The sequence below is a fragment of the Trichechus manatus genome, unplaced genomic scaffold (genome assembly GCF_000243295.1).
Source record: "Trichechus manatus latirostris isolate Lorelei unplaced genomic scaffold, TriManLat1.0 scaffold00024, whole genome shotgun sequence".
NCBI lineage: Eukaryota > Metazoa > Chordata > Mammalia > Sirenia > Trichechidae > Trichechus > Trichechus manatus.
Window position 1 is genome coordinate 10397638 of NW_004443960.1, and position 22833 is coordinate 10420470.

Consider the following 22833-nt stretch of genomic DNA (forward strand, 5'->3'; position numbering starts at 1 on the left):
GTCCGTGCAGTGCGGATCACGGTACCTCCCTCGTCCGTGCAGTGTGGATCACGGTACCTCCCTCGTCCGTGCAGTGCGGATCACGGTACCTCCCTTGCTACATTGTGTGGAGGAGTAAATGAGTTACTACTTGTAAAGCACTGAGCACAGTGCCAGGGGTGATTGAATGCTCAATAAATGGAACTGTTACTCTTGGAAACTAGCACAGGTGTACATCTGCAGATGGAACATGTGAAGCCAGTCTCTTCATAAGCAGGTTAAGCACTGCCTTCCCATTGTGTTAACTTAGGACAGTTTATGCTTCTAGATTTATTTAAGTTACTTGTTTATGGTCTGTCTGCACCCAGCAGACTGCGAGCTGCTTGAGGGCGGGGCCTTCTTCCCTGCCCGCCTGCATCCCCAATACCTGGGACCATGCTTGGCATGCAGCAGACACACAGTAAATATTTGTTGAATTAATAAATAAAGAAATGAATGGGAGATCTTGTTCATTTTTTTCATATTCATAGTAAACCCTTTCTCGGTTATATTAGAAGTTCCACTCTGAGTCTTAATTATACACTTCCAATTAAGTCTTAAGTCTTAGTAGATAACCACTGGCAAAAACCTTTGGTTGCCATGAGAACCTTTCCTTACTCCCGCAGTTCTGGGTATCTGTTTACAGCCCTTGGCATGACTTTAAGAAACCGCCCTTACTGACCGGCCCCAGCCTCTGCAGCCTCAACCCCCACCAGCCCTCACTGGCTTGTTCATGTACTCCAGCCACACCGAAGGACAGAAGTTTCTCAAACACACCGTGGTCTTGTATGCCTCTGGCCTGTGAAACGTGCCCTTCCCTCGGCTGACTTCTTCATCACATCCTTCAAAAGTCTGCGTGAGGACCCACCCCACCCCCATACTCTGATGTAGGAGCCTCAGCCCCTGGTGTCCCGGCCTGTCCTACCATCACAGTCTGCTGTGTCTCTTTCCTTCTGTTTTGCCCCCACTGATCTGTGAGCTCCTTGAGAGCAGGGATGAAGTCTTTTAATCTCTGCTTCACCAACACCTTACCCAGAGCCAGCATTCCTTCTTTTAACAAAGGTGCGGTAAGCACCTACTATGCCAGGCCATGAGCAAAACTGAGAAAAATACTCACCCTTTGGAGCCAGCATTCGAGAAGCTACTCCATAAAGGTTTCTTGAATGACTAAAGTAGATTGAGTGACTGGAGTGTCTTTTCCTCATTTTGTTCTTCATTAACTTGATACACCATGTCACGTACAAGTTCATTTTTAAAAGTAGAAAGAAGAAAAAAAAATCAGGGAAAATAGTTGAGATTCTCAGTATTTACTGTGTTTGAAACATAGTTTAATAACTTAAAGAGGGCCATCTGACTGGGTGTGTAAAACTGTACAGAGTTATGCTGATAAGATTTAGTTTCATATTAACCATATCACTTTAAATCATATGCTTTGAAAATGTTCTAGTGCCAAAAACTTACTGATAATCAGTTTTAACACCAGAGATTAAAAACACAAAACGGAGAATTTCATTTGTGAAGTACACAGCTTTTGTTTAAGTCCAAAGGTATGGCTTGTCTCCACCAGAGGTCTCCCATATTTTACTGTTAATGCTTGAAGTACACTGAATTCCCACAAGCTAATTAAAAATCAGACTGCTATGCCGGTAAGCATTCACTCTGTGAACTAATTTCTGCCAAAGGCTGTAAATGTGTCCCCCGGTGTGAAATTTAGACGTTCTTTCCCATCAGAAAAGAGGCGTGTGATTTAGTCCCAACCCCTTCATTTGTGAGACCAGGAAACTGAGGCCCACCCAGACAGGCCACTGTCTTGACCAAGGTTGTGCAGCCTCATCAGCGGGGTTCAAACCTAGGCCTCTTCTCGTGCCCAGCTCACCCTTTTTCTCACCAATGCTTTCATTGAGTTGAATTCAAAGAGCTTCTGTCTAACTGGCATCTTTATTCTAGCACTTCATGGATCTTATTTAATCCTCATAACAACCATATAGGGAAAGGAACCGTTACTGTCACCCCCGTTTGCTGGCCAAGGCCCCTCAGGACCATAGGTTAGGCGTATGCCCGAGGTCCCACATTGGGAAATGGTAGGGCTGGGATTCAGACACCCAGGCAGTCTGGCTCCAGTCCCCATGCTCTGAGCTGCCCCAGGAGGCCAAGAGCCAGAGAAGTGACAGGTGTCAGGGAGGACCCAGGTGATGGGCAAGTGAATGTGTGCAGACAGGAGGCAAAGAGCCCAAAAACCCAAAAGATTTGTGGGAAATGGGAGGCTAGCACTGGGCAGGAAGGAAGTACAGATGTAAGGACGTCTCTGAGGGGAACCAGTATGATCCGCCTAAAGCGCCTCTCTCCTCCTTTGCTTGGTCAGCTTCTGGACTTCTTTAAGGATTCAGTTAGAATGTCTCCTCCTAGGAAGCCTTCCCTGACCACTGCAGGCTGGGTCTGTACCCATCATCTGGCCTTCGACAGCCCCCTGGTCTTCTCCTGTTGTGGCCCTTGTCACACCATGATGTAATTGGTCACTTGGCCCCCTTGGTCTTCCACATCTCAGTGGCCCCCTTTGCCAAGCACAGGGCCCAGCACGGAGGAAAGCACCCCAGAAATGTTTGAATGAAAAGCCTGAGAGTGAAGGGAAAAGTGGGTGTTAGTGATCCGATCTGCAAAGCCGTTTTCTTGTGCCAACTTGTGTTTTTTGAGATGAGGGTCCATGTTGGATATTAGCAAGAGGGAACATTCCCTGATGCAAAAAGGGCCTTGAATGCCTAGGTGAGAGCCATTTGACCAGAAGAGCTCCCTTAAGAATTGCCAGCATCTGTGGGTTCAAGGGCCCCCCACAGATGCACGTGTGACATGCATACATGCCTCCTTTAGTGGAGTTGAAAATATAAATTAAAAGAGCTTAATGCCTGGGGAAAACACTCTCAGGACTATGTTCTCCAACAGGAGGGGCTCCCTCTCGCGTGTGGACCTGCTCCCTAGAATACCCTTGAGCACTTTTCTGACATGAAGTAAGGGAGAAACCCAAGGGAAATAGAAGATTTGGCTCTATCTTCAAGAACCTTCTATCCAGAGGGAAAAAGGAGATGTGTACCCACAAGACACACAGGGAAAAATCACAGGCATTGGGTGAAGCCCTTTCTGTACCTTATCTCATTCGCACCTAAGAGCATCCCTGTGAAGGGAGTGGCGTCTCCATTTTTCAGATAAGGAAGTGAGGCTGAGAGATCACCCAGAGCAGGGGTGTATCTGCCTCCCTCATTCCTCTAGCCCACCAGGCGGAGAGACAGATGGAAGGATGAAGGAAGGAAGGAACAGGCAAAGCCTGGATTCAGGCTGAGGTCTGCCTGACCACACACTGTGGAGGGGCCCTGAGCAGAGGAATCACGGGACGGTAGGCGACAGGCCTTGGGCTCACGAAGGCCAGGCTGTCCTTGTTCATTAGCTGCGAGGCTGCTGAGTGGCAGGAAGGAGGGAGCTGTATCAAAAGTCAATTGTGGTAGTCTATCTCAGCTTGCATAGCGAGGAGCTTAGCTATTCAAATCTTTTCTTGGAAATCTCAAGTATTCCACTCGGCTGCTGCACAGAGTTAGCTAACTTTATTTACTCATGCTAAATAGGGCCATTTTCAGAGAGGAAATTATGCAATGTACTATGCAAATGTGGCATTAGGAGAGCATGTAGAGATAAGTGTGGTTGGCAATGCAATATGAAGATCTGACCGCTGTGCCTCTGGGTGGCAGACAGGCTGAGTGTCACTTGATAAGGGGACATGCCACGCTCTACTTGGAATTGCTGCTCATTAGGATTTGGTTTCTGGTAATTATGTTTTCAGAGAGTTGTCTCTCTCTGAACTTTGTTTAGTGCTAAGAAAGGGAACAGGAATAAAGCTTTTGCAAGTTGCCCACCCCCGTGTGGACTTGAGTTGTCCAAGGGAGCTGCCTTCTGCATGTCCCCAGACACGTAGAATAAGAAGGGTAAAATTCCCACTTGTTCTCCCAAGAAGAGAGGCTCTGGAAATTTTCCAAGGAGTAAAGATGAAGAAATGAGACGGGTTCTCTTGGCTGCTTTGTGGAAACCGGTCACATTATTTTACTAGATGTTTGTGGCATGCACATTTCAAGCTAAGAGAAAGGAAGTAACCAGGCACCATGGAAAACCCCACCTCGGAAAGTGGGTGGAGCTGAGGCCCCGCCCAGCACTGCTACTCCCAGCCTGTGGGCACCTGGGGCAAGGCGCCTGCCCCTCCCATCAGAAAATGGCAGTAGTGCCCATGGGCCATTTAATAGACACCAAGACAAGCAGCCCATCAGATGGTAACTGCTCACATATTTACTCAGTGAACAAATAATGATAGCCTTACCCATCCGTATCAGCAAAGTGAGCATTGATATAATGTCCTCGGTGGCCTTTGGAACTCACTGGGAAACATGAAGGTTCTGCAAGGTTACCAGATGCTGGGAAGATCGCTACAAGTACCCTTCGCACCCAAACTCTTCCCATTCAGATGCCTGCTGTTCAAATTCAGGAGCCAAATAAATTTCCGTAGCCAGGGAGATCATGTAGTAACCACGCAACAGTGGTCAGATCATATTGCAGGTACCATTTATTCACTGGCCACCATATACGTGTTTAAAGTTTACAACAACTCTAGGAGGTCGGTTGATTCACCAATATGTACAGTACTTTGAAAAATTTCAAGCGTACAACCAAATGGAAAGAACCGCACAGTGAACAACCTTATATCCACCGCCTAGAGTCTACCATTAGCATTTTACTTCATTGCTTTATCACATGTATACTCCTCTGTCCTTTTTTTTTTTTGATGCATTTCAAAGTAAATTGCAGACATCGGTACCCTGCCCCCTAAATATTCCAACATGCATTTTGTGGACCTGAGTTATAAAGTTATTTTATTGCCCCTAGTTTACAGACAAAGCAAGTGAAGCGAAGTCACGTGGCCAGGAACTAGGAAGTGGCCAAGCTAGGACTTGACCCCAGGCAGCTGGCCTCCGGGCCTGACCCAGGACGACCTCCCCCCGCCCCCCCACCCCAGCCTCCCTGCGGCCAGAGCTGCGTTACTGAAGGGGAAGCGGACCTAGAATGTTAGGGCACCAGAGTCTCTCCACGGTGCTTCTGGCGGGTGCCTCTTGGCTGCGGGCAGGGCGGGGGTGTGTGTAAAAAAGGCTGAAGGCCTGGACATCATTTGCACGCTGTTGCCGTAGACCCCCACCCCCACTACACCCTGTGATAGCGGTTGAAATCTTGGAACTGAGCACTGGGTCAGAATTTCCCTGAGTGACTGGGTTTCAGCAAATGTCCTCATACCTAGTGGCTGCTCTCCTTTGCAGATACGGGGGCCACGACCAGTATGTTTTTCCCTTTATTCCACGAGGGGCCGGCTCCTATGCCTGGCAGCAGAAATGCACCAAACCCCACTCTCCATCCAGGAAATGCCGTGCTTTACAGTTGCCTCCTGGCCCTGCTGGGAAGGAATGCTTTAGGGATCTTCAAAGAAGACTGAGTAATTGATTGCTACTTGCAGCAAATAAAACCATAGATTGTTGCTGGGTTGATGGAGAAATGGTTACTTAATTTTCTTCAAAGGATTGATTTGACTGTCAGAGAAAGTTGGCCTAATTGAGTGTGCTACTTTACACCCGCAGTGAGAACCAGCAGGGCTTGTTCTTTGGCATCCAGTGCCACGGGCCATGCGGGGAGGCTCCCCGGCGCTAACGAGGCGCTAACGAGGCGCAGCAAAGGTCTGGGTGTCCTTTGTTCCGGGCTCTTCTCCCTCCTTTGTGCAGCCTGGTTCTTCCTCACCCGGCTCTACCTGGTTGCATTGGAATCAGCACACCGTTTCCTTTTCAAAGCGCTTAAAGTAGTTCCCACGCCAACATCGTGTCCCTTTCTTATGCCCCAAGCAGCTGTCGTTTTCAATTGTGTAGTGGACATTGATAGAGTGGTGACGTTTGGGAGATGGATTGCACTTTCCCACTGGGCTTCTGATTCACAGCCTTGTACCGCCCGTGCCTGCCCCTCTCCCTCTGAGCTGCCTGGAGCCAGTGATTCCTCAGTCGCTTCCCAGCTGGCGTTATTGGTCGGTTAAGGCCTTTCCCGACAGCTGGGTTCTGTCATCAGGGAGCCATGCGATGCTGACCTTCCCTGAAGTTATTTACCATTACCACTTTATTCAGGGCCACCGAGTTCCTTCTCCTGTCCCACACAGGCTCCAAAGGGCTACATCTGTGCACTGGCCTGTAGGCTCCACAAGGAGCCTACCACCATATCCTAGCACCGTATGCCAGCACTGTATCCCAGCACCTAAACGGAGCCCCAAGAGGTGGTGACACCCAGTGTGAATTTGACCTGCATGCCAGGAAGAAAGGCAGCACTTCTGGGCTAAAGGACCTAGGTCCACAACTGGAATGGGCCCACTAAGTGCCCAGTGAAGGGTGGGTACCATGCCAATGGCAGCCCCGGGGCACAGGTGAATCCGGGCCTTAGAGCACCATGGGAACAAAGCCCCTGGAGACTGACTGCTGAGAGCTTAGGGAGTCTGCCTGTCTCCCTGCCAGAGCCGCTCAGCACCCCCTCCACTCGAGGGCTAGCCTGGGTGGGGAGTATCCAGAGTACTCGAACTCAGCTTGTTGAGGGCAGTGTAAAGATCACATGCCCCCACTCTGGCATCATCACTCAGCCAAGTCATCAGTCAGTTGTGTGTTCTTGGGGAGGTTGCTTGACCTCCCCCGTGGAACCAGTGAACATACCTCATAGGATCTTGTCACCATGGAAGGCTTAGTGCCCAGCTTACAGAGGCACTTGATAAGATTGGTCATTGTCACTGAGTGGTCGTCATGGATGAAACTGCAGAGGGGGGTGCCCTATCCATACACTCAGCCCTGACCGTCTTTAAGGATATGGCTTCAGAGAGCCAAAGCCCACATGGCCCCGGACATCCTATAGAAAGGTGGCATCACCTCCAGTGACAGCCAGCCTGTTACTGAAGCTCCCTGCATGGGCTTCCCTAGCCACCTGCAGTTTCCCCATCACAATGCCAGGGACACGTGCAGACCCTAGAATAGAAACCAGATTTGACTCTTAGATGCACGGAGGGGCCGGGTCCCTTGCACACAGAATCACATGCCTTTCTGTTCACAGAGGAAGCCTGTGAAGTCTCATTGTGCGAGCCAGTGTCTTGGAATCCTAGGGTGAACCATCAGTGTGCTCTGCTCCCCAGCCCCTTCCTGCCCTTTGATTAACAACCTGTGCCTCAAAGACCTTAGAGCTGCACATCGAAACTCCAGCTGCATTCTAAGAATTGGCCTGAAAGCCCAGAGTGTCGGATTTCAAAGCACTGGAATTGAGCTGGCCTAGAGAGCCCATTATAAGGATAAAGACTTCACTTCTGAATGTATTTGGAGCCACCAACGCCAAGAATTAAATTACGATATTGGCATCCATATTTTATTATGAAGACATCATTTAAATACAGCGAAAGTCAGTCAGCCCCATTTATTGCTCAGTAATGAGCTACAGCTTGTCAGAGCAGGCTGTGGAGGAGCCTTCAGCCCAGGGGCTACGAAGGACAGCTGGTCTAGAAGTCCTTTCCTCAGAATGGGAGCCGGAGGACATTAGCATTCTTCCATCCAGTCAAGTGCTTCCAGAGCACCTGCTGGGGCTCAGACCCCTCCTGGAGGTACCGTAGTGAATGAGACAGGCGAGGGCCCTGCCCTCTTGGGGCTTAACAGTCTAGATGGGGAGGCAGGCCTCAACACAGAAGGATAATTCCAGAATGATAAGTGCTGTCTAGACATTGGTGGGGATACTGGGGATCTAGATAGCAACTGTTTTATGGGCATATTATATCCAGTTCCAATGGATAGGTTACCGAATTACTGCTAAGGATAGGCCTGTGACTTATTCAAATAAAGGAAACAGAATAAGGGACTTAAAATTATGATTCCTATTCCCACTCAAAAAAAAATTTTTTTGTGTGCCAAAGTTGTAATGGGGAAGGGAAGGGAAGGATAAGGGGATCAGGGAAGGAGCCTCTTAATCCTGTGACTCCATGGGCATTCTGAGAAACAGCTGAAAACTGTGATTCATTTTATTCCACAGAAGTGACTCCCTTAGTCAGAGTCTGCATTCAGGAAGCATGACTTTGCTTTAGGCAGAAAGGTTCTGATTCAAGAGAATCAGGGCTCCGGAAGGTCAGAGCTTTCCCAAACAATCCAGCTTCCATCTGGGAGGACTTTGAACCACTGGGAAGACTACAGCTTGCATTTATGATAGGGCTGGGCAGGGCCTGTGCCCCTCTGAAAACCTACCACAGCCCTGCAAGGCGTTAAGCTGATTTTTCTAAGTTAGGAACCTGAGACTCAGAGACAGGAGGTGATTCGCCCAAGGTCACAGTTATCAGTGGCAGAGCTGGGATTTAAACCCAGGTTTCCACGGCTCCAAAGCCCCGGCTCTTTTTACTAGGCAAAATTGACCTGATTCTGCACTTCATGGTAAGGTGGCCTCTTCGTTCAGATGTTTTCCTTTTCTGATCCTCTCCCCCAACGTCTTAAAATTCTGTTGGGAAATGGCTACACTAGTTTCCCTTCATTCTGCGGAACACCGCAGGACCTTCTGAGCATCCAGAAGAGCTAGCCTCGAACCGGCTTGTCTGGGCCAGTCTTCCGAGGTGTGGTGTACAGATCCTTGGTGGTGCTGAAAGAACTTGAGAATTGTAAGTGTGCCTGGAGACAGCACTCGCTCATCTCTTCTCCACATGGCATCAGCTGAGGTGGCTCAACTGGGGACGCAGGACTAGATGATCAAATGGGGCAGGCAAGTGTGGGCCTGGAGCCTTGGTTTCTCTCCACATGGGCCTGCCCATGGGCTGCTTAGGCTTCCTCACAGCATGGCAGCTGGGTTCCGAGAGCGTTTTTATGACCTTGCCTCAGGAATCACATAGCATTACTTGCACTGTACTCTGTTGGTCAAGGCAATCACAGAGGCCCACCTAAGTTCAAAGAAAAAGGACATAGACTCAACCACTTGATGGGAGGGGGGGTGCCAAGGTCACATTGTAATAAGAGTATCTAGGTGCAGATACTATTGTAGCTATCTTTGGAAAATTCAGTCCCTACGAAAATTCATTTTAGTTCCCCTAGTCATTTCTGTTGTATCGAGGAGAATGTCTCAGATCGGTCCTAGTTTGTCTTAGACCCTCTGTAACTCACGGATCTCCGTTTTTAACAAAAGAGCCGGCTTCAGGCTATTAATTTAATAAAGTGGTCTTTTCTCTTTCATCTCCTTTCATGATTACCATCTTTATTGTAAGCAATTTTGGTTTTTCCATGTATGGTAGTGATACGAAGTTTCCTTTTTAAATTTTATTTTCATAAAATATGAGTGCTTTGCTATTATAAGAACTCAAGAAAAGGTTTAAACACAGAAGAAAACATTCTTTGATGGTTACCAGGGTGGGGAGGGAGGGAGGGAGGGAGGGAGGGGGTATTCACTAGCTACATAGTAGACAAGAATGATCTTAGGTGAAGGGGAAGGACAGCACACACTACAGGGGAAGTCAGCACAACTGGACTAAACCAAAAGCTAAGAAGTTTCCTGAATACAGCCAAACACTTAGAAGGACAGAGTAGCAGGGGCAGGGGTCTGGGAACCATGGTTTCAGGGGACATCTAGGTCAATTGAGATAACAAAGTTTATTAAGAAAATGTTCTGCATCCTACTTTGGTGAGTGGCGTCTGGGGTCTTAAAAGCTAGCAAGCAGTCCTCTAAGATGCATCAGTTGGTCCCAACCCACCTGGAGCAAAGGAGAATGAAGAACACCAAAGACACAAGGAAAATATTAGCCCAAGAGACAGAAAGGGCCACATAAACCAGAGACTTCATCGGCTTGAGACCAGAAGAACTAGATGGTGCCTGGCTACCACCAGTGACCTCCCTGGCAGGGGAACACAACAGAGAGTCCCTGACAGAGCAGGAGAAAAGTGGGGTGCAGAACTCAAATTGTAATAAAAAAAAAAAAAGACTTAGTGGTTTGATTGAGACTGGAGGGACCCCAGAAGACATGACCCCCAGACTCTCTGTTAGCACAAAACTAAAACCATTCCTGAGGCCAACTCCTGAGATAAAGATTAGACTGGACATAAAATGATACTCATGAAGAGTGTGCTTCTTAGCTCAAGTAGATACGTGAGACTAAATGGGCAGCTCCTGTCCAGAGGTGAGATGAGAAGGCAGAGAGGGTCAGGAACTAGTTGAATGGACATGGGAAATCAGGGGTGGAAAGGAGGAGTGTGCTATCACAGTATAGGGAGAGCAACTAGGGTCACATAATAATGTATGTATAAATTTTTGTATGAGAGACTAACTTGAATTGTAAACTTTCACTTAAAGCACAGTTAAAAAAAAATGAGTGCTTTCAAGAAAAAAATTAAGTACAAGCTCTACTTTGCTGATGTAGATTTACTCTCATATGCTAACACAAATATGGGTGCTCCTCGTCTGTGGTAGCAAAAGTTTAGAAACAACCTGAACGTCCACCAGCTGGGGAGCTGTTCAGTCATTTGGAGTCAGCCATACCGTGGGATCGCGTGCAGCTCGGAAGGGTGAGGAGCACCTGCGTGCGGGCGACTCACCGAGATACAGAGTTAAGTGGACACAGCACAATGCAGACGGTGTGTGCCACACATAAACTTGCAAATGCATAGTGGATGTTATTGTTGTTGGGTGCCGTCAAGTCGATTCTGACTCATAGTGACCCCATGTGACAAAGTAGAACTGCCCCATAGGGTCTCCTAGGCTGTAATCTTCACCAGGTCTTTCTACCACAGAGCCGCTGGATTGGTTCAAACCACCAACCTTTCAGCTAGCAGCCCAGGGCTTAACCGTTGTGCCACCAGGGCTGCTTGCATAGTGGATGGGTAACAAGAAGTACACACAATGGTTGCCTCTGGAGAGGGGGCAGGGTAGGCTTATATGCACTGTAAACAATTTTGTACCTTTTAAATGCGAATGTGTGAATGTGTTCTCTATTCAGAGATTAATAAGCTTAGTATTTTCAAGTAAAATAAATTTGTAGATCTTCTGCCCCCTCAAATAAATAAAACGAGGTAGTGCCTGGGAGTAGGAGGGAAATGTCACCTTGCCCTGGACTCAGTTTCCCCCGAGGCACACTGCGCCTTTGGGGTCCTGGGGTGCAATGGAGACGGCTGCTATCCCACCTGCTCCGCCCATGGGGTCTCCTTCCGCCCCTGAATGCCTCTGCCCCCGGCCCTGAGCTCATTGGGCAGGGCTGGGCCTCACCGGTCTCCAGATGGCTTCCTAGTGAGCCCGAGCAGGCTCCCGGACTGTGCCACCCAGGGTGCTGAGCTGGACGCCAGGGTGGTTTGGAAGGCCGGACACGCCTTTCTGTTGGAAGAGAGAACAGTTGGCTTCTTGCCATCACCCAGTTCTTGATAATTGTCGTACCTCATGATCTGGCCAAACCCAGCCTGGTGCTGCTCCCCAGCCCTGGCCAGGCCCCAGAAGGCCCTAAGGCCGTTCTTCTAAGAGTGTGGGAAGAGATTCACTTTTTTCTTTAAGTACATAAATAACATATTGATTTTCTCTTTGGAAAGTCAGCATGTTGAATATAAACTAAAATACCCCCAACCTCCTTGCCTCTTCCCCTCCAAAGACATAGTCACTATGTATCCTACCAGGCTTTTCTGTTGCTGTGGTGGTGGTTATTATACATACACATGCTTGAGCCCATAGAAAATGCACGGTGTCATTTCGAGTGGTTTAATTTTCCATGAGTTGTGTTACATTGTGTGTATCATGCTGCCACTTGCTTTTTCCACTCAACAGTGTGTTCTTATAGATTTAACCCGGTTGAAATATCTAGAGATCCAGTTAATTCCTTTTCATTACCATAATGCTTTGCATTGAATGAACATACATGCTTTATTCATCCTTTCCCTTGTTGCTGGACATTTGGGGAGTTACAGACCCAAATGCTGCTGTCTTCATCCTCGTACAAGTCTCTGGGCCCACGTGTGTGTGTGTTTTTCTTGGGAACATATCACTCGCAAAGCTATAGGATGTGAAACTTTCGGTTTTAATAAATAATGCTAATTTGTCCTTCAAGATGGCTGTGAAAAGTTATTCTCCTACTAGAATGCCAGTTTCTCTTCTTGTTCATCAGCACCTGATATTATCAGATGTTTTTATTTTTGCCAGCCCGGTGTGTAGAAGATGGTTTCTCGTTTCTCGCAAGGTGAGCGCCTTGATGTGTGTTTACTAGTGTCCCCATTCCCAGGTCTGTGACTGGTTCTCACGTGGACTAATTTATCATCTCGGACAAGATATTTTGCAAATGTTTCCCCTAGTCTGTTTGATTATAAAGTCATTTGTTACATGTAAGTTGATTTTTAATTTTTTTTAGTCAGTTTGCCAATCTTGTATTTATCTGTGTGTTGATTCTTACCTCTTTCTAAAGAAATCCTTACCTGCCTCTGAGGCCATGTGGATATTTTCCTATATTTTGATACCTTTCTGTGATTTTTTTTTTTTTTTTTTTTTAAATGTAGAGTGCTAGTCACCACCCTTTTTGAAGTGAAGTTGGTGGTGGCTGGGACCCAGGAGATTCAGACGGGCAGTGGGATTTGGGAAGCACCAGTGTAGGGGTGACTGGGAGACCTTGTTTCACCGTCACCTGCACTGGCCTCACCTGGCCACAGGTCACTCCCGAGAGTCAGACAGGGACGCTCATGTGGCCACCACACAGCACGACCACCAAGCCCCTCACTGGGCATCAGCACTCGGCATGGCTCCCCAGGACTCAGTTCGAAATCCACGTCCCTCCTTAGGGATGCTGCAAGGCTGGCTGCTCTGGCCGCCACCACCACCAACTCTGTACTCACTCCCTGTCCTGCAGTCGGCTGGAGCACACGAGCACCTTCCGCCCTTTTTACTTGGTGGTTCCTCGTGCTTGCGATGCTCCCGGCCCAACTCTGCTCCTTCTGGCCCTTGGCCTGGGTTAAATGTCCTTCTCAGGAAGCCTCTTCTGCTGCATCCATCTTGCAGCGACTGATTCCACTGGTATGTTGGCTGAGTGTTTTGTCTGTTTGCCTCCCTAGAGTGTAAGCTTCCTGAGGGCAGGGGCTGGGTCTGTCTGGCTCACCATAGAACCACTGCCTAGCTGCATGTCTGCTCCTTAATGGGCTTGTGGAAATTCTGAAGAGCGTGTGTGTGCGTGCGTGCGTGCTTGGAGGCAGCTGGTGAAGGATATAGAATGGGGGCGACGTTGGGTTCCACTCAGTACCTGAGGTAACTCCCTGTCCAAAACACCCTGGTGACCCAAAGGAGCAGACAGCCATGCCCCACCAGGCACCACCTGGGAAAGCCCGCGGGCAGCGTGTGGAGCAGCCGCGGGCTGAGGCAGGTGAAGGAGTTTGCCAACGTGATACCGAGCGGCCCGCAAACGAGTCGCACATAACCAGCATTTCCTTGATCCCCTTCAGGATGTCGTTGTTCTCTTTTCATCTGTAGAAGCTTGCTTCGTTTCTCCTGAACTGCCCCCACAGCTTCTGAAGGGCAAGCGGCTCCACACGCTGTTCTGTCTCACTGGGGGACGGTTGCTTTTTCGTTTTCTTATGAACTGGTTCACTGTGTTCTCACAGGGCTTTGATGTCTCAGTTACATTTCTGAATGTTGTTCCGCTTTGGGTTTTTTCCTTCCTTTTTTTTTCTTCTTTGTGGTGGAGGTGTGGCATGTCTTTTTTTTTTCCCCCTCTGAAGCCCCCAAGGCCGCTGTGTTTTGTGAGGGAGTCAAGCTGCTTGTCGACAAATGCAACTGTCGCGATGATTGATGATTCATATGACTGTACCTGCTCTCCCAGGTCAAACCTTCGGGTGGGCTTCCTTTGTGAATGTGGGAACAGAATAAAGCTGAGTCGTCCTGGAGAGGCAGGGAGAGGGAGAAAAGATGGGGGAAGGGGGACAGGAAGGAAAGAGAAGTCGCTTTTTATTTATTTTTTGTTTTGTTTTGCTTTAAAAAAGTAAAAGATTCTCATTGAAGAAGATGTTTAAAGGTTAAGAAAATAAAACCCATCTACCATTTATCTACCTATGTGTGGTACAAACCGTTAACACGCTAAGCTGCTAACTGAAAGGGTGGCAGTTCGAGTCTACCCAGAGGCACCTCAGAAGAAAGACCTGGTGATCTACTTCCAAAAAATCAGCCATCGAAAACGCCATGGAGCACAATTCTACTCTGACACACACGGAGTCACCATGAGTCAGAGCTGACGCGACGGCAGCTGGTCTCTCTCACTATTTATCTAATGCAATACTTGTGTTAATGTTTTGGTATATTTTTCTGCACTTGTATTTCTTTGTATTGTTGTTGTGAGGTGCTGTCAAGTTGATTTTTGACTCATAGCAACCCCGTGTGAGAGAGTAAAACTGCCTCATAGGATTTCCTAGGCTGTAATCTTCATGGGAGTAGATAGTTGAGTCTTTCTCCCCTGGAGCCACTGGTTGGGTTCGAACTGCCAGTGTTTCAGTTAGCAGCCGAGCACTTAACCATTGCCCCACCAGGGCTCCTATTTCTTTGTAGGGATACTTCTTCTTTTTTTTTTTTTTTAGTGCGTCAACATCATAGTAATAAAGTAGTAATAAAGTGTTTATCCTCTTTTTCACTTAAAATTTTAATGTGTTTTCCAATATCATTGCAATTATTTTTGTAAAGATGATTGTTAAATTTGTATATGTATTTCAGAAGCAGAGCCCTGGTGGCACAGTGGTTAAGAGTTCAGCTGCTAACTAAAGGGCTAGCAGTTTGAATCTACCAGCTGCTCCTTGGAAACCCTATGGGGCACTTCTACTCTGTCCCATAGGGTTGCTATGAGTCAGAATTGACTTGATGGCAACAGGTTTTGTTGTTGTTTTTTTAATTTCAAAAACACATCATGAATACTTTCGCATTTTAAAATAATCTCAAGCAATACAGTGGTACATAGAGCAAAAATGAAAGTTCTCCCATTGATACCTCCCTTCCCCACCACTCCTCCTACCCTCAGGTCTCACTTCCCTCCCCATAGGTAACCACTGTTAGTGGTTTGGTTAAACACATAATTTTAAATATGTATATAATTTTCCCATCTGATGGAAAAAAATCATACTCAAACTGTTCCCCTGTTTTGGGACATTTAGGTTGTTTCCTGGTTCAGCTGTTTCTTTTAAAACGTATGTGGCAAAGGATTCCATTGGAGGGAACTCAAAATAGACCATAGATTTAATGGTCCTGTGTTCTTCTGACCATTTCAAGGTCAAGGACAGGCACTAAATTAGACATCGAATTTGGGGAGAGCATTCAAGTAAGAGAAGGGACCTAACATTTGCTAGGGACGCACTACAGCCAGGGCCCCATGCTACATGCTTCACCTCTCTGCTCTCATTTAATTCACCACATGTCTCAAGATAGGAGGCATTGTTCCCATTTGACAGACAGGAAAACTGTGGTTCAGAGGAGCCAAGTGCCTTGTTCAGTATCACACATCCATTTAGTGCAGAGCTCGGCTTCAAGTTGCCAAACACCAAGTTGCGGGCCTGGTGATTCTCTACCTGAGAAGGAGATGCATGTTTTCCTGTCTTTACTTAATGTAGGCCAACACCATCACAACTGGAAATGCCATCTGTGTACCAGGAAGCCTTGCATGCTAGTGGGATCATGGTTTATTGTTGATTTTTTAGCTACAGTTTGAGCGCCTGATATGCCGTAAACATCGTACTAGTGCTTTATATGCGTTGTATCAGTTAATCCTCACAGACAGTGCTTTGAGAAGGGTGAGCATCATCCCCGTTTCTCATATGAGCGATTTGAGGCCCAGAGAGTTAAAGAAACCTGCAAACGTAACTCACTGAGCGGGGACTGGGACCTGGTCTGTGTGACTCCAAGCTGGGCTCTGACCACCTAGCTCTGCTGCCCACCAGAACCAGAGTCCACCCCGGCTCTCTAGCCCTGGCTAGGCAGTCAGACCACATCTCATTCTGCTCTCCGTCTCCCTCCTCCTAGATAACAGTGACCTGATCGCGTGCACAGTCATCACCAAGGATGGCAGCATGGTCCAGCGATTCCTGGCTGTGGATATTTACCAGATGAGTTTGGTGGAGCCCGATGTGTCCAGACTTGGCTGGGGAGTAGTCAAGTTTGCAGGTCTTCTGCAGGTAAGGTGTCCGAGAACTCCAGAAGCTCATCTTGATTGGCTATACAAATACACACACACACACACACACACACACACACAATTATCATTTTTGACAATTGATTTTAATGACACAGGGAGTACATGAATGAACTCTCCTTGAGAAAAGTTAAAACATCCTGAAGATAGATAAGTCCAAGTCCTCTTTGGTACAGTGAATTACTTAATGTGGCCCTTCTAGCCTTTAGTCTTTGTGACTCACAATGATTGAGTGGGACTATCAAATAAGGTATTTGGAGCCCTAACGAAGGGATTGGTCAGTTTTGCCATTCCACTAGGCTTAAAATGAGCAATCCCAGAGGCAAGAAGAGAGGATCTTACCACTGCCAAGGAAGAAGAGCCAGGAATGGAGCACGTCTTTTGGACCTGGGATCCCTGCACTGAAAGCTCCTGGAACAGAGTTGAGGGGTGGGAGGGGGGGCAAGAGGGAGAAAAGGAGAGAGAGAGAAGGAGAACTGTAACACTGAAGATGGCAAGAAGCAGCATCAGAGAAACAGTGGCAGGAGACAGCCCCGCCAACGGAGCGAGAAAGCTGAGAGCCTTCGAGCAGGAGCCTTGCTGGTGGAGTAGGGTGCCTCTGGGCACTTGGTGGAGCTAGGTTTGCTGACCCACAGAGCTAGAGCTGAGTGCCTTTGGTCTGAGCCTCATTGGCGGTGTGGGGCGCCTCAGGGCACTTATTGGCAGAGCTAAAAGAGCTTTGTAACACTTACCTGAGCAAGGCAGAGGCTAAGGGTCAGAGAGGGACATGCGAGCATGGCTGGGAAGAAGCTGTCCTGATGGAAGAACTGCATCCTGAGCATTCCTGAACCTGAATTCCCTAATAAACTCCATAATTGTGATATTGTCTATGAGTTCTTTGTGGCCATTGCAATGAATTATCGAACCTAGCAGAGAAGTAGAAAGTGTCATGGGAGGGACAGTTGGTGTCAGAATTGGTAAAGATGGCAGAGAGAGGAGGCATGTCTGACCTCTGCCTCATAGGAATCAGCCTTGGGCTGTTGATCTTGATTCTCCTTCCCTCTTGTGAAGTTAGAGGAGGTCAGATGCCACCCCCACGCTATTTTTGTATCCTCTTTGACTAAAGTCCTCAATCCTTGCACCTCTCCTTCTTCCCAAGAGATGACCCAGATTCCAGATCTTTTCCTCTGCCAAATGCATATGTAAATGTAGCTACATGTACCTGTTTTTAAAAATAGATGCATAACCCTGGTGGCATAGTGGTTAAGTGCTACAGCTGCTAACCAAAAGGTCAGCAGTTTGAATCCACCAAGTGCTCCTTGGAAACTCTGTGGGGCAGTTCTGCTCTGTCCTATAGGGTCACTATGAGTTGGAATCGACTCAACAGCAGTGGGTATTGTTCTGCAACTTGCTTTTTCTATCAGCAGTTTGATTTGGGTTTTATGCATATGCTTGGGTATGAGTGGTTTATTTAAATGGTGTCACATTTGAACATATTCTAAACTTTGCTTTTTTTCACTCAGTAGTATGTCTTGGAGAGCTAACCATGTTAGTATATACAGACCTACTGCCCCTCCTTTAAGTGCTGCATGACTGCACCAAAGCATATGTAGCCCGTGCCCTGTTGGTTGTTTGCAGTTTTTTACCTTTACAAGCACTGCTGCCATGGACAGAACTGTTCCTGTTCTTCTGCACCAGTGCAAGGTTTTCCCGAGGGCAGATACCAAGAAGTTGGGGTGTGCCTATTTTAAATGTTAATAGATACTGCCAAATTCCCCTCTCAAAGGATTGTCATCACCAGCAGTTTTGGAGAGTTCCCTTTTCCTCAGCCCTTCTCCAGCAGAGCCGGGGTCTAGCTTGCTAAACTCCAAGGTGAGGGTTTGGGGTTTTTTAATGCCTGTCACTATGATGGGTGACCAGTGCTAGCTCATTGAGTGAAGTGTAGAACCAGAAGGGATGAACGTGGCCTGCCAGCCGACACCCCTGTCATCCCATCAGGCCCTGAACATCCAGCAAACACTTGCAGCTGAGCCCTGCCCTATTTTGAGGCAGTCCATTTTCTTGTTGGGCAGCTCTAGTTGCTGGAAAGGCCTCACTCGGCTGACCCACACCCGCCTCCTCATAATAGGACCTGCTGGCAGTGTCCTTCCTCTCCGTGAGAACAACCCACGTCTTCAAGGATGTTATTGCAACTTTTAAGGAGCCCTGGTGGCCCAATGGTTAAGCAGTCAGCTGCTAACCGAAAGATTGGTAGTTCAAACCCACCCAGTAGCTCCACTGGAGAAAGAACTGGCAATCTGCTCCCATAAAAATTTCAGCCTGGAAAACCCTGTGGGGCAGTTCTACTCTGTCACATGGGATCGCTATAAGTCAGAATCAACTCACGGTACCCAAGAACGTTGCAACCTTTCCGCCACCTCCACTTTCCCAGGGTCTTTCTTTCCACTTAAAAAATGTCTTTTACAGGGGGTGATGTGAGAAACAACTGTATGACAAATCTTATTTCCATGTAAGGCACTGTCCATTAGGTGACTTAGTGCTTCTTATTTATCCAAGCTTAGGATCAATTTCCTTTAGAATTTAGTGTCAGGAAAGAGTTTTTCTCCCTTGAAGGATTAATATGTGTCCTCCATCAGACAGTGAAAGCCATGTCAACCTTTTTTCTTTTGGTCATCTTCCAATAGCTACTATTCGTCAGGTCATTACTACATGCCAAGTTCTCTCTGCCTTAAGTGCGTAATATCTCACCTAATTCTCACTGCAGCGTCTCGATGCGGGTATCATTTCCAAAGAGCCTGTGCCAAGTTTAATGCCTAAGGACAGTGCATGTCTGACTTTATGCCTGCCTCTCCTGTCTCGTGCCTTTGTCTTAAATCAAACCTTGGTGGAAAGCAGAATCCTTACACAGAGTCTAGTCTGGGGTTTCAGATTGGATTTGTCCTTATTACACTTGCTTTGTGTTAGTTTGTTTTCCACCTTTCAAATGTAGCTTTCTTCAAATCTCTGTTAAATGTCCCTCCCTGTCCCTTTCCCGAGGTTGGCTTTCTCCCCAGATTCCTTAGGGGCCAGAAATTCTTCAAAAATACATTGATGGCTGCCACCAGTGCCCCCTTCTTGAGAGGAGCAAGGAAGAAGTTGGTTGGTAGATGAGTGGATGCATCTAGAGGCATGCCACATGGTGACAGGAGTTTTGGTTTTTACCCCTGGTTTCTTCACAGTAAGAATCGCTGGAGCTCGACTGTTGAGTTACACGTGGGCAGAGTCTGGGAACATGTTTTTATCACATGTGACTCTGCTTGTTGTTGTTAGCGGCCGTCGCGTCATCATCCCCTGGCTCCTGGTGACCCCATGCACAACAGGAGTCAGACTGCTGTGATCCATACAGTTTTCATTGGCAGATTTTCAAAATAGATTGCCAGGCCTTTCTTCCTAGTCTGGAAGCTCCACTGAAACCTGTTTAGCATCCTAGCAACACACAAGCCTCCACTGACAGACGAGTAGTGGGTATGCATGAGATGTGTCATGGCCAGGAATCAAACTCAGGTCTCCCACATGGAAGGCAAAAATTCTACCACTGAACCGCCACTGCCCCCTGTGACTGTGCTTTTAGGACCCATGTAACTTTTTTTAAAAATTACTTTTTAGTTACACAAGTAGTACATGACAACATTCTCCACAACTATAAGTGGAAACACTTAGAGAACACAGAATTCCCGTGGGCCACCACTTCCGATCCCGGCCCCTCACCCTTTCCCCATCCCCAGCCTGGGCTGACCAGGGTCCTCCATTTGGCATACATCCTTCTATACCTTTTCCTGTATGTGTTCTTATGGAAATATGTGGTACTTTTGGAGGAGAGTTGATTGTGTGTGTTCTACATTAACGATATAAAACCATGCCTATTGTTCTGTAGAGGAGCCGTGATGGTGCAGTGGTTAAGCGCTTGGCTGCTAACCAAAAGGTCGGCAGTTCGAACCCACCAGCAGCTCTGCGGGAGAAAAGACCTGGCGATCTGCTCCCGTAAAGATTATAGCCTTGGAAACCCTGTGGGGCAGTTCTACTCTGTCCTGCAGGGTCTTTATGAGTTGAAATCGACTCAACAGCAATGAGTATTGTTCTGCAACATGCTTTTTCTCTCAGCAGTTTGTCTTGGAGATCTTTCAGTGTTAAGGCATGTAGAAATCTACCTTGTCCTTTCTAGCTTATGCATGGTCTAACCTACTACTGCTGACTTAGCTTTCCACCTGCTGCTGGGTGTTGAGGCTGTTACCATTTCTCACTATTTCATAACCCCTGTGGCTGTTCTTAACGAATCCTGCCTGAGCACATACATAAGTATTTCTCTAGGCCAGGTACAAAGACGTGGACTTGCTGGGCCATAAGCCACAGCATTTTTTATATCTCAGTCAGGGTGCCATGCTGCCCTCTAGAGTGGCTGCACCCATATGCCCTCCCTCATGGCCTTGCTCTGTTAGGCTTGGGAGATTGACAGTCTTCTTCAGAACAAAAGGAAAGTTGGATTTGGGGGACCTCTTTCTGGACTCTGCCTACTTTGTTGTTGTTATGTGCCAGCCAGTCAATTCCCACTCATGGCGAGCCCATGTGACAGAGTTGAGCTGTGCTTCCTAGGGTATTCTTGGCTATAATCTTCATGGGAGCAGATCACTAGGTCTTTCTCCTGTGGAGCCACTGGTTTGGGGGCCCTCTTTCTAGATGATCCCTGGGTCCCACAGCTTCTGAACAGCTACCCTCCCCCTGAGCCTAACGAACACCTATCCTTCTGCTCCTCCCGCTGCAGGACATGCAGGTGACTGGCGTTGAGGACGACAGCCGCGCCCTGAACATCACCATCCACAAGCCTGCGTCTAGCCCCCATTCCAAGCCCTTCCCCATCCTCCAGGCCACCTTTGTCTTCTCGGACCACATCCGCTGCATCATCGCCAAGCAGCGGCTGGCCAAGGGCCGCATCCAGGCCAGGCGCATGAAGATGCAGAGAATAGCTGGTGAGTAGTGGGCCCTGGCTGTGGGCGTGGTGTTCACACTGACCTTTAGCACCCCCGTAGCTCCTCTGGAAGAGGACAGGTGCAGCTCAGGAGTTAATTGTGCTTTAGTGAGGAGAGACCACTCAGAACTGTCCACTTCTTAGGTCTTTGACTTCTAGAGAGTCTCTGGGGCTGCATGGAAAGATGGAGAGCCCTCTCCACCAGGCACGAGGCCGTGAAAAGGCAGGCATCAACATGGGCTCATTTCTCCCCGCCGAAATTCTCTGACTTGCCTTTGCAAAATGCTTCGGCTTTTCTCTGCTATCTCTGATCCTTAAGATAACCTTTGAGATCAGTAGGGCCTCTTCTACGCATTCTACAGAAAAAGAAACTGGGGCTCAGTGACATCCAAAGTCACACAGGCAGCAAGTTGGCAGAACTTCCTACTCTAGATTGCAGTCCCTTCCTCCTCTCCCGTCCCAGCGTTTGTGAGAGGCGGCCCTCCTTGGTGAGGCCTGCGAGAGCAGCACGCCTGCATTCATAAGTCGGTTTACCTTCCGTAGAGGTTGTGGTGAATTTGTGAGGAAGCCTAGTGCCTTCCAGGGTCAGGAAGTAAAGGCCACTGAATGAGGGTGTTCGCTCATCAGGGTGGAAGGCCTGGCAGTGCTTGGGGAAAAGGCATCTGTCACCTCCAAAGATTATAAACAGTCTTTCTCAGGATACCCAGCACCTTTCAGCTAAGACACCAGTCAGTGGTCCTTCTCAGGCAGCTGCTGGGAGGATTTCCAGCACATTGCGGGGTGAGGGGGGCTTTCTCAAGGGATTGCCTTAAAATAAACCCTAGAGGGCTGGGTTTCTGGACACGGTGGATTCCATTCCTGCCGTGCCCACCAAGGTCCTGGTTGATCTGGGCGGGCCTGTGTCCCGTGGCCCTGCTCATCTCATTTCTCATTCAGCTGAAACTTGGCCTGCAAAATCATTACAGAAGCATTTTGTAATGTGCAAAGTGACTTAAATCACTCAGTCCTTTCTTTTAAGATTTATTTTCAGAGGACTTTTTTTTTTTTTTTTTTTTAATGTAAAGCAATTTCTCACAGCTGGCATGAAGGCTAAATATTTCATTTGAAAATTGAGAATTATGCTGTAAAGTGGCTGTTAGAACTAACACTTTGGGTGTTTCTTAAATTGATTTTAAAAAGCCCTACCAAATTGATATATCATGATATTGGTTTATGGGAGGGAGGCTAGCAACTGTGACAGATGAACGCACACAAACACATACATACTCATAGGTGTTCTCTCTCACATGCTCCTCCCCATGTACACGCACGAGAGTGTGTGTGTGTGTGTGTGTGTGTGTGTATGTATATAGATACACGTGTGTGTGTGTGTGTGTGTGTGTGTATGAAGGAATGAATTTTCAGGGCAGAATTGGCCCCGTTTACTTTGCAGACTGAAACGGCACCAGAAACTAAGCCTTGGTGAGGGTCGTTTATCTTGGAAGCTGAGAGTCCGAGGTAGAGACTGGCCTGGCGTCGGTTTTGTTCGAGGAGCAGGCCTGGCTCCCCTTGCTCTCCACCTTGGCCTGAACGCCTCCCCAGACACTGGCTGTGTTTTGAG

General features: G+C 47.8%; 1 protein-coding gene across 1 annotated transcript in view; it reads left to right on the plus strand.

The window, feature by feature from the left end:
• The window catches only part of CLEC16A (C-type lectin domain containing 16A), a 210759-nt gene that overhangs the window by 158401 nt on the left and 29525 nt on the right, over positions 1-22833 (plus strand). The window contains exons 19-20 of the mRNA XM_004373253.2: positions 16084-16235; positions 21030-21234. Coding sequence (XP_004373310.2) covers positions 16084-16235; positions 21030-21234 — 357 coding nt within the window. The remainder of the gene's footprint in view (positions 1-16083; positions 16236-21029; positions 21235-22833) is intronic.